At 28.2% G+C, this 12,824-nt stretch overlaps 1 protein-coding gene across 1 annotated transcript; it reads left to right on the top strand.

Moving 5' to 3' along the window:
* The first annotated feature begins 439 nt into the window (after window positions 1–439).
* Window positions 440–6,529, top strand: LOC113382115. The gene is made up of 7 exons (XM_026620667.1): window positions 440–463; window positions 3,730–3,817; window positions 4,184–4,264; window positions 4,997–5,178; window positions 5,438–5,636; window positions 5,775–5,881; window positions 6,407–6,529. Exons 1-7 carry the CDS (start codon window positions 440–442, stop codon window positions 6,527–6,529), a joined length of 804 nt encoding a protein of 267 aa, XP_026476452.1.
* The last annotated feature ends 6,295 nt before the right edge of the window (window positions 6,530–12,824 follow it).

Genomic DNA, 12,824 nt, shown 5'->3' with positions numbered 1-12,824 from the left:
TTGGAATTTTTATATTTTCAATGCTGAGTTCGAAAGTCAGTGTTTCCACAAGATAAAAAATATCTTCCATCCAAGACCATATATCAAGAATCCTTCAATCACCCCGAAGATCAGTGTTAAGTGTCCTATACCAAGTGACTTCTGCGCGCTCTTTCGCCTTGCCGCCGTTGATGATGCTGAGTCTATCGATTTTCCGGTTTCCATTCCGCTTTTCCTTCGGAGCACACGCACATTGAAAACAAATACACACGTACACATGATGTCGGGAAACCGTGAATTTCACAATCGGTTCCAGAAATTCCCATTGGCCTAAGCCCTAGGCGATGCCCAATCGGGAATGCTGGTGGTAAATCCGGGGTGCGAAATGTCGCGTGTGCACGGATGAAATTTATGTGATGACACGATCGTCTCTGAATTCCGGGCCGGATTCGGGGTGGAAATGGGTCAAGAATTTGCATTATTGGTAAGGGCAGGATTTTATTGGAAACATCTTGTATGAAGTTGATACGTGTAAGATCCAGAAAATCCTTGATTAAAATTTATAGGTAGATTAGAGCAAGGCTTATTAAGGTCCGTCATCATCATAGAAATAAAGTATAGAAATTTTTGATGATACTCTTTTAAATTAGAAAGCAAAAGATGTATAATCAAACAACCAGGAGTATAACCAGGAGATAAACGGAAATTCATCAAAATTCACACCGAAAGTATTTTGTACCATTAGTTGTTTTTTCTTGGTTTTGTGCTATTGTATTTAGTGTGTTATACCTAATTATAATTTTTAAGTATATGTTATTGTTTGTTGTAAAAGTTATATTCAAAAGTTTTTTTTTTATATAAGAAAAAACACCACCACCTGATCCTTTACCCTGTTTACTATAAAAAAATAGGGCATAAACAAGTAAATTAAGTTAACAAAGTCAATTTTAAAGTAGAATAAATTATTGGTTATTTATGGAGATACCAGATCAAGGTTGAAATATTTAGAAAAGGTGTTTCCATTACTAATGTTTTTGGGAAATCAGGAAATTTACTAGCAATTCACGCTTGACAACTTTCGGCGTGAAATTTGGATTTAGTCAATTTACTATCAGCAATATAAGCTGATTTGGAAGGATTCAAAGGAATCAGATGAAGTTTTAGCGCTACTTGAACGCTCAAATAAAGAGATTACGAGATTCGTAGATACGTATTAATAGTAATGCAAAGGTAATCGTATTTATGTTATAGAATGATTTAGTTTCATATTTAATATACCTCAAAAAATTGAAAACAAATGTCTTATGTAAATTTGTTTAATATTTGGATGGTTTGGGCTCGTGTAGTGAGTTTTTATCTCTCTCTGGACAACCTGACGTCGGGCAGCAGTGATGTCTCTTGTATATGAAAATATACATAGATCAAAAATATGTTTCCAATTGAAAATAGCCCATTTCGGGCACTACGGTGTGAAATGACAATGGGAAATCTTTCACACTATTCTTCCTTGAATAGAGGAAGTTTAACTCAGCTCACGGACCTGTTTTAGGGTATATATATGTATATATATATATATATATATATATATATATATATATATATATATATATATATATGACTTAAACCTTCAAGGCAATACATCAAATTAAACATTGTAAAAAATTATATCACCTTTATCTTATGTCATTTTCGGTGGGCTACAAATTGAGAAATAATATAATATAAAATAACTAAACAATGTGACAGTGAGAAAATATTAAAAATGATAAAATAGAACCAATCAAACCTAATTTATAAGAAGTAGAACCTAATTTATTATTTAAGTAGTATACTTTTTTACACTGAATATGGTAGCTCAAATGATTCCAAATTGATAAAAAAAAATCTCTGAAAGTTTCAGCTCTTGAGCCGCACTCCAACCAAAGTGTATTCGTTCTTCTTCCTAAGTAACTACTAATATTTATAAAATATATCAAATTTTTGTTGCAATTTTTTTATTTATAATCAAAATAAGAATGTTATTTCAATGTTAACAATGTTATTCTCAAAATTTAATTCACTTGTTGCTAAGATATAAAATTCTAAAAAGCAAATGGATTTTTACCCATGTTATATGGATATGAAACTTTGGTTGGAGTGCGGACTATCTTAAACGTAATATTAAGAGCTAAAGTTTTTGGAAATTTTTGTGTTATCAATTTGAAAGCATTTAAGCAAAAGGGAGCAAAAATCCATATTAAGGACCACCCCAATATATATTTTAATGAAAAAACAAACCAAACATGCCTAATATAATGTCTTTATGAACGACATATACTAATAATATTATTTTCACTTTTTTTTAACTTTAACTCATACTAAAAAATTTTTATTATATTTATATAGTTTCAAAAACTATTTTGGGTGAACCCTAATTCTAGTATGAATTTTACTTCTCCCACATTTCGATATGGTGAACCCAGGGTCGTCTACAAAATCCTCGTCGTCCAAATTGCCAAAATTCATAACTCTAAGCCTTTATATTACACTGAAGTGTAGTATGTATACGATCTACGGGCGGTTTATGGGCCGACCTTGAGAAAATTGAATGAACCGGCTGAGATAAACCCACAGGCGGGCGGGGACTCCGGGATGGCTCCGGGACCGTCAAATACTGGGGCGAAAAGTTCCGGGCTTTGTATTAGCACGAGCAGAATATTTAATTCGCTGTCTTCTATGGGAGTAGAAAAAGTTTTATCAGATGTATTTAATTAGAAGGATATAGAAATATAGAAATTAATTATGTCCTTTTTTATTAATTCCATTTATAAAACAATATAGCTAAAAAGTTGTATGAATCGCTGACAACTGTTGATGTTCTTGCAAATACAGGGTAATAATATTAATCGTAACTGCCTTGACAAAAATTACACAATTGTTTTATGGAGCTTGAAAATTATGACTTTTTAAGTGCAACCTAAAGCTCTGAACAAGCTGTGACCATTGTTTCAGTTATTACTTTAGTGTAGTGGTTAATTTTCATTGATTTCTTTTGAGGGGTTCACATCAGCAAAAAGGAATTTTAGACATCCACGATAGTGGGTCACAACACACCTTGTTAATACCTATGTTTTATTATTATTTTAAAGCCAATTAATTAATGTCTAAACTTGTATTTGAATCTTTACCTTAAATAGTTAATACTAAACGTTAGTATAAATGGAAATTTATAAAAAAATCGATATTAGCTGAATATAGGGTTCATGGCAAAGTATAAGGTATCCACGACACAAACAAGTTTGGAAATCTATGATCTAAACTTTGGATTCATTATTTTAGTTATGAGTTGTTAATTCTATTAATTTTGTTCATTTAAACTTTGAATCTATTATTTCAATTATTAGTAGCTAAATTTTTATTGATCTCCTTCATTTAAATTTTGAATTCGTAACTGTACATAACATTTCTAGGACCATAGTCAAAAATAAGCATAGAGTTGCTCCGAGTTTCTAAGAATTAAGACAATTTGTTAAAATTGGACTATTTTGAAAAGCTCGTCTTCAAAATAATAGTACTAAAGTGTGTAGGCAACTTTCATCAAAAGACGGCCCATTTAATCAGGATTGTAAAATGGTAAAATATTCAATAGTTTCGTGATAAAAAATTCCAGTATAAAACTTAAAAATAAGTCAGACTAAAATATTACTAGTAACCTTTTTTTCTATTGTTTTCTTGGTAGTTACGATCAATATTATCATTATATTTTCCTAGACTTTGAGCTCTAGCACACCATGTATATTAGAAAAGAATTCTGTTATTCAATCTCATAAGAAACTGTTTTGGGTCTGGTTGGAATGCAGTCAGTTCTAGGTTAGAACCTGGTTAGAATCTAGTTAGAAGTCAGCATCTATTCAGAATTTACCTAAAAGTTAAAAATTATGACCATCATCAGCTATAAATGATTTAATGAATTTGTATATTAAATTTGAATTATTTGTAAAATTTGGAAAATATAAGCAGGTAAATATTAATGAAAAGAAACTTATTTGAGTTTGAGCAATTTTTCTTATTGTCCTTGGTGAGGGACTCCACAAAATTTAGGTGCGGACCTTGCCAATGTGCACTACGCCCCTGATTTTCACCTATTATTTTACTTACATTGCTAATAAATATATAAAACTATTTTAACATGGTGGATTAATTTTAATTATTGTTTTTGTATTAGCTGGAACCACAAATCTTGTCGGAAAATTCACCCAAAGTGTTAGACGGATTGTGCAAGATGTAAAAGATGAGGGAACGGCGAGTAAGTATTAATCTGATATATATATATATATATAATTTGTTAATTATAGAGAAGTAGCACTTTGCATTCTGTAATAATTACTTGTAACAATTTTTTCTAAAGCTTTTAGATAAACTATATTCTAAACCCACAATTGCAATTACTTATAAGAATTTGAAAGTAGTCTTAATGATTTATATTCTAAATATGAAAAATAAAAATAAATATGAGAAAATTCTTTATCATGTCCAATTAATAGAACGTACACATTTATCATTTGCTACTGACAATATATTTTCCTACCAATGCTGGATAGATCCATTTCTCTGTATAAGTTTTTCCTGTTTTCAAAGAGCTGGAAGTAATTCAATTATTTTGTTATTTTCTGCTTCAGTAATTGCTTCTTGAGCAATTAAAAATCAGCTATGATTTGTTTTCCTTTTTGGTCAAATACTGTCGAGGTATTTTCCTGCATATCAAGAGAATAGAACGAACTCGGATTGATTTCAATTAATTTGAAGGACAATTGTAAATGCTTATTTGCAGTAGATGGAAAATGGAAAATGGAAAATGGAAAATGATTTTTCTCATTAATAATTTTATATATTTATATATACATTGAAATGTTTATTTGTAATAATGTAATTACGTTGCACGAGTTGATTAGTTTTTAATTTGAGATTTTTACCATTTGAGTAAACTATTAGTATCAGGAACATTTGTATTAATATACAAGTTGTTATTATTTTAAAGGTGGACTAAGCAAAGACGAAGTGATAGATACCAACGAGCGTCTAAGGGCAGTTCGTATACGCCTAGAAGAGTCCTACGATACTGCCAAAAAATCGTTGGTGACCCTTATGACCAAGTACGGAGATAGCAAATCCCAGCGAAATGTTTTCCATCGTTACAATATGCTTAAACTCATGATAAAGGTGAATTAGATAATTAAAACTTCTTATAATTAATATCTAAAATTTAGAATGTGAATTGATGACCACGATGAAAGGGAGTAATGTGGCAATCCGAGTCAACCTCGGCCAAGAGTCATAATAACAATAGATGTCGATTTATAATAAAACATTTTTAATTGCACAACTGTAGTTTATATTTGTTATATTTTAAATCAAAATCAATTTGCTTAACTACGATTATGTCTTCCAGTTTTTTCGACTTACATATATTTAAATTTAGGAAGTAATACGACTGGAGACAAACTACTGGACTCTTGTGGACATTCCTAAGCAAGAAAAACAAGAAACGGTTCCTTCATTTGTTCTGAGAGCATGTTCTATTATGGAAAAAACACAAAAAAGTGGTGAAGGCGTCAAAACTTCAACAAAACTGGCAGAGGAGGCTGCTGATCGACGTGAACGAATAGAAAGATTAGGAGGTAAATTATTTTTAAAATAAATTCTGTAATATTTTATGTAAAGTTCATATTATCTTTTCTTTTCCATTTTAAGTAAAACACAAAAAATAATTTTTGATAGTCATTTTACATGTAATTAAATTATTTTATTATATCTAGATATGACCACTGCCCAGATAGAAGCCGAAAACACACAAATGACAAATGATATGTATCGTCTTCTCAAAAAATATTCTGGTTTGAGGAATTTAATAAGAGAATTGAAGGTAAGTGATTGAATTTAAATTTATTAAAGAGTTCTTTTAATATTTTAATATATATGTCATCATACACACATATACCTCGAAGCATTATCAATCAATATTGTAATAATACATTAGATTTCGGTAAGTGTTTGTTTATATTTAATTTTAATTTTTCAAAGGTATATATATATATATATATATATATATATATATATAGAGTTATGCGGAGGAAAGAAAAATGGGAGGACCTATATCGCCAAAAATATTTCAAATGTTGAGAAATCATCTTTTATATAAGTTCCTTAATAGTTATACTTTGCAAATATCCGAAATATCGATTTTTTTTTAGTTTCATGCCAGAATACCCCTTTAAGAATTTAAAACAATATTCTCGTTAGAATCGCGTGACCTCAAAAAACCAACCTTTTTACAGAATCATCAAACAATCTTAATGCTCTATATACCAACTTTTTGGTCATTTCACGAAATCTGCATGGGGTACAAGTGGTTGGGTTGGTTCGTTGGGCAATAATTTTTTTTTTTTAGAGTGAATACATGAATTCAAAAGTCTATCCGATGTTTCCTCGATATACGATGCTGAAGGACATGATTAAGGACATAATGCACCACCCAGATTACATGGAAGTTTGCCACGAAGTGGATGCCTAGCGACGCAACACCAAAACGCAAATGGGAATCAACTAATCGCTAACAAAAACATACATTTGCGTTGAAAATGCGATTGGAATACACATTGTTAACGAATGATTAGGTAAATTTCTTATAGTTAAAGATAATCTTATTCTGTTAAACAGTGGACCTATGAAACTGAACTTAAAATAATAGCCTTAACCAGTTAACTGTGTCGCTTCGATCGAACATTGCACACAATTTTGTGTCGTAAGACAGTAAAAATAGTTTTTGATAAGAAGCAAAATATATTTTTAAAATAAACAGAAGAAATTGTTATTTAAACAGTCCACTTTTGGGGAAGTTTATGCATTTTACTTTCGTGAAATGCTTTTTATTTTATATTGCTATAGCCTCAAAATATCCTAAGCAACACCACCTTTCAAAATATATTTTGTTATTTTAAAAATTCCAATAAAATAGCAATGGTTACTGATTTATACGCCTGACGATTATACTTGTCAATATACAAAATTATGCCACCGTTGCATGACGATTATATTCGTCAATCACAGTTAACTGGTTAAATACTCGTACATTGTTTGTAGACCGGCTCTTTCGAAAAAAACCTTTTGAGACAAACGCCGTCATGCGACATACCTGTGTGTACGATTGTCGCCTATAGTCGACATTCAGTGTGTTTTCAAGAACTTATTTTTTTTGTTGAATTTTTCGCCGATATTTAGTGTTTATAAATAATATAAAGTAAAAATATTAGTAGTGTTGAGTCTATTTTAAAATTTGTATTTATCCTGTGTAATTAAATTTTTAACTTATAAATCTCATTTGTCCTTGAGGTTATTTTTTATTTTTAATTGAAAGTTGAAAAGTCTTAGACATACGTTTGATAAAACAAAATTTAACATTCGGCCTGTGTAATATGTTAATTTTTCAGTGAATTCAACTACTATCAGAAATGGTCAATAAAAATAGTTTTCACAATAACTACAAAAATTTAAAATTTTCATACAAAAATTGCGGTCCGTTTACATCTTAAACATTGTTCGAGGTTTCAATAATACCTATATATTATTATTTATAAATTTTCTAGAATATTTTAATTTGAGTGCTTTTCCTGATTTTAATGATAAATAGATTTATGGACTAATTCTCTGATAAAATAGAAATGTTACAGCAACCTTATGTTAGGGTCATATCTTCACATAAATTCGTATTAACAACTTTCACGTATATTACTATAACTTCACGTATGTGTTATCAAAGGCACATTGTTTCTAATTACACTCTTTACAATATTTATCTCTATATTTTGTGACAGACAAATAGTGACATATAGAGATGAATATTGTAGAGAGTGTAATTAGAGACAATAAACGAGTGATAAGAAACGAACAACATTTTATGTTTCACTTTTATGCGTTTTTCAAGTTAGGTTTTATATGTTAAGCACCTGACTCAGCAAATGCATAGCTTTTTGACTATTTTTACTACCAATTCATATGAATACTGGTTTGCCATAACAACGTTAAGTTACATTTATATTTTATCGGAAATTGGTTCCTTAATGTTGAATATCTACATAAATTTTAGAAAATTTATTACGAAAATTTGGCACAGAAGACGTCTGTGCTATATTAACGATCTATAAATATTACCAACTTATTAGCTTTGTGATAAATATTAAACATACCCTGATCCAAATTAGGACATGAACTTTAATATAAAAATATATATGAATATATAGTATTACAAATCAGATCAAATCGAAATATCTACTACCATGGATATAATATTTAACGTATTCAAATGTTTTGTAATTGATTGTAAATAGAATCTATTAAAATGCGCCGCTGTCGATGTAATTATCAGAACTATTTACTTTATAGTACGTTAAATTCATGAATAATATCGAACACCAATCAATATTATACAATAAAATATCAAAGTTAATAGTTTATTTGTAATTCTATGTAGCTAATGAAAGTATAATCAATTCTGTAGTCTAGATTATTATTTGTTTTAGATTATCTATCATGTGTGATCATAAATTATCCTTTGATAAATGTGCGTTATAGTGTAGTTGGGATAATTGGTATCCAGGGCAATATAATTTCACAGTTAAAATGAAAAAATAATAATTTTTTGTCTTACTACAAATTTTATTTATCACTTAAATTTTCATCTGTGTTCGTGCATTTGTTATATTTCAGAATATCTTCTCCAATATAATTTTTATTTAAGTATGCCAATTAGTATTTTTCATCTATTTGATTTGATACTTAGTACGAAGCAAATTTTATTTATCACCTTTATTTGAACATTTATTTAGTCTCAATAAAGTTTAATCCACTGATTGAGTCATCAACTATTTTAACTTTATTTCTATGAGCCTTGATATTAATTAACTTATAAAATATTATCAATTGCTTGTTGTTACATATCTCCTCAACAAAAGTACTTACTAGATGAAATAAATTGTATAATTTTAACAAAATTAGTATGCTGTCGACCAAACTCAAAATAATATATCATGAGCGTTGTGGTGTACTTTATGTACACATTTATCGTTAGAAAAAATCCAAAACGCATTAAAAACTAAAAATATAATATTAATAATGAACATAAATGTTTGTACCGGTGTAATATTGTTATCGTTTTATATTGTATATCAGAAAATATTGTGAAGTGTGATTGACAGTGTGATTTTAGAGAAAATTAATATATGTATAGAGAAATTTAATATATGCCAATTCTTTCGGTTATGGCGTACGTTTTAGTTTTTTTTACTTTATTTTATCTGAAAAAAAAACTTGCATAACCCATGGCTCTGGCTAGTCAACAATTTTAACACAACCACTAGTGCTACTTTTACCTGAACAGAAACGTATTTTAATATCACACGTACTAAGGGGCGTCCATCAATATCGTGAGGCTTTTAGGGAAAGGGAGGTTTGACAAAAAATCACGAAAAATCACGTCGGAGAGGGAGGGGTGTATTAGGGTATCACACGTATTTATATAGTGTGAATTTTTTTTCGAGAGTTCAAATGTTCATAAAGAATCAATCACGTGATTAATGGACGCCCCCTTAGGAATCTGGTTTAAGAAATGAATTGCGCTGATTGTGATATGATATATATCGGTCAAACTAACCAATATTATATAAAACGCGTTCAGAAGTTAGTTCAGCAAGATCGATAGGCTTATGGGCTTACTAGTTGATTGTTTAGAAATATTGATTTGAAATTTCAATTAAGAGTGTTTGTATTAGTTATCTGTGGTTACTCTATAGATATAAAATAATTTTAAGATTTCAAATAATATTTTCGTTATAGATTTTATTTTTATTTTTCATCGGTAAAGGATACTGCTTTTAATTTTAAAATATTGAACCCAAATTTTACAGTATACCAGTATGAATCAAGGAATTTTTTTTTATTAATCGACCATACTGTTGGATAGTTCGTTCTAGAATTTCATATATATATATATATATATATATATATATATATATATATATATATATTAGTAGTAACGAATTCATACTTGTTATTAATTTGTCGCTTTGCTTTGTGTCGATATGGAATTCTAAATATACCAATATATTTATATATTGGATTAGAAATAAATCTATTTTTTTCATCTTTCTTTCTAATAATAACGACAAATAAACGATTAAATACATACAAATAAAATGTATTATTTATAATATTTATATGTATATTTATAAACACATAAAACATAGTTTATAATGTTAAAAGAAATGTATTTGTATGAAGATTTAAAAATATTGAATTTGTAGTATTAGTTAAGCTTAAAATTATAGTAAGAATGCTATATATGTGGTAAAATGTTTAAATGCTTTTTATATTGCTTTATATGATAAAAGTGTTACAACAAATTTTTATATATATAACTTAACATAAATTTTGTTACTCTAGATACTTGATTCATCATTTAATATTTTTGGTGCAAAAAGTCTTCCTGTGTTAAGTATACAATTTAGTTGATATTGTATTTCGCTATATACATATTTCTATTTTAATCTTTATTCAAAATCATTAGCATAAAATACTTTATTATTCGATGTTATTAACTCTTGTAAATGTGTAGAATAGTGTTATTAGTTAAATTTGGTTAACTCACATGAAATGCTCAATTCATTCTATGTCGAATGTAGATAGTATTTTATTTCAATTGATATAATAAATTCAATCACGGGACATGATTAAAATATTTTACCCAAAATTAAAAGTATTAATTGCAACTATTTTCTAAAAGAACAGAAAAATAACTTATCCCATGTAGTTTGGTAATGACGAGCTTTTAAGTGCAAATTAGTATAAATATTAACGTAACATGGTTTTACCGTCTATGTTACAGTCTATTATATCGGAAAATTGGCCCCTTGTTTTGTAATATGTAAAAAATTGCATTGTATTGTATTGTATACAATAACCGAAAAATGGTCACAGTGCAAAGAAGCTGTACGTTGTACTTAAAAACTCATAATTTTCAAATTACATGTGATAAATTATTTTTGCTTTTTTCATGATAGTTACAATCAATATGATAACACTATCCACTCGCCAATTACGAGATTTATATGAATTTTGCCACCGGAGCGACCGCATCCGAGTCGAGAGGGTTAATTATTTAAAGTGAAGAAGAAGAGAACATCCATATCCGCCAACGTTGAATATAATTGAATTTTTTAACATGAATAAAAAAAACAAGAAAAATATGAGGCCATTATATGTATAAACTATGGATTATTTGTTCAATATTCAACTTATTCCTGAAATGTTTATTTGCGCCAAATAATCAACATAAATAACTAATGTACATTTTGCCACTGTATGTGTGTTATCATTTCCCATGTTAACAAATTCAAACTAGGAAAAATTTTGCTAAAATAAACATATATATGCTGTGAAATACAAATAGAATTTGTACAGTAAATCGATATGTATAATTTACGATTACGTAAAACTATAATTTTTTATATTTCAATCTTATATAATGAACAAAAAAATTAATAATATTTATTTAAATTTAGATTTAAACAACAAGAAACACATCTATGAGTATCTCGTCTCGTACCATGGTTTAATGGATGGAAATGTTTGTTAATACTTCTGTTAATTCGTGAAAGATGCTATTGTTATATTAATATATTATTCAAATATTAAGTAAACTTAACAAGCAATTGTTATAATTGTATATATGTGCATATATTGCATTTAACTATATGTAAAAGTGTTAAATATTTTATAGCTCCTTCATGTTGCTTCGCCACCGAAAAAAGCTAAATTTAAGTTGCATTGACCAATGATTAAGAAATAATCCACGAAAATTGAACCAAAATTGAGCTTTATCTATATTTGACTATTATTATAAAATGTTTAAATCTAATTTGTGTACAGAATATATTTTATGTCGTTATATACGCTAAATAAATCTATTAAATATTACGATGTATAATTATTTGGAAATTACGTTATTATACAGATTAAATTAATTTCTTCATTGACTTTAGTATTAAATTATTCTTAATTTTCTTTTCATTATTTCATTCATTTTTATTTTAAGCGTTGTATTTAATATTTTAGCAAGAAATATATAAAATAGAATATCGATAATTGGATCACTTGTCGTAAGCCTCTAATATTTAAAACAATTGCCGTATTATAATTTCAGTAAATAATTTGTAACCTAGTTAGTGGTGTATGGCATCGTGCCTCAAGGCAAATTGCTGGAACTTCCCGTACCGTAACGAAATGTTCAAGGAATATTAAATGTTTTCAAATAGATTATTATAAATACTGTAACTAAACACTGTCCAATATTTATAAAAATTATATAAACCGAATTGTGAAGTTAAAACTATTTATATAAAATATATAAAAGAGCTTTAGAACTTTAGCCAAATAAAAATCTGAATTATTTTTGATATAACAAAAATTTAAAAAAAATTTAAAAGCAATTTTTCGTCAAAACAAGCAGATAGTTTTTTGAATCATTTAAATCGGATGCTTAGTTTTTTCAAAAAACTGCCATTTTTTGTACATTTAGCTCTGTATCTTCGAAATGGCTGAACTTGCCTTTTCCAAAAACTAATCACTTCTCCCAATCATTACAAATTGAATGTTTTTTGAAGAAAATTCTTCAATTATGTTAGTTTAAGAGTTTGTTACATTGCAATTTGGACAAAGGCAGTAATGTATTATGTGACTGTAGTTAGAAATGTGAAAGTTTAGCATAAAATATATTTTAAGGAAGATATATGATTTTTTCGGGAAAAAATTATTTT

Source organism: Ctenocephalides felis, unplaced genomic scaffold (assembly GCF_003426905.1).
Source record: "Ctenocephalides felis isolate EL2017-DRISC unplaced genomic scaffold, ASM342690v1 CF-g0.4_SCAFFOLD_03277, whole genome shotgun sequence".
NCBI lineage: Eukaryota > Metazoa > Arthropoda > Insecta > Siphonaptera > Pulicidae > Ctenocephalides > Ctenocephalides felis.
Note: the sequence above shows the minus strand (reverse complement) of the source record. Positions and strands in the feature narration are given on the sequence as shown.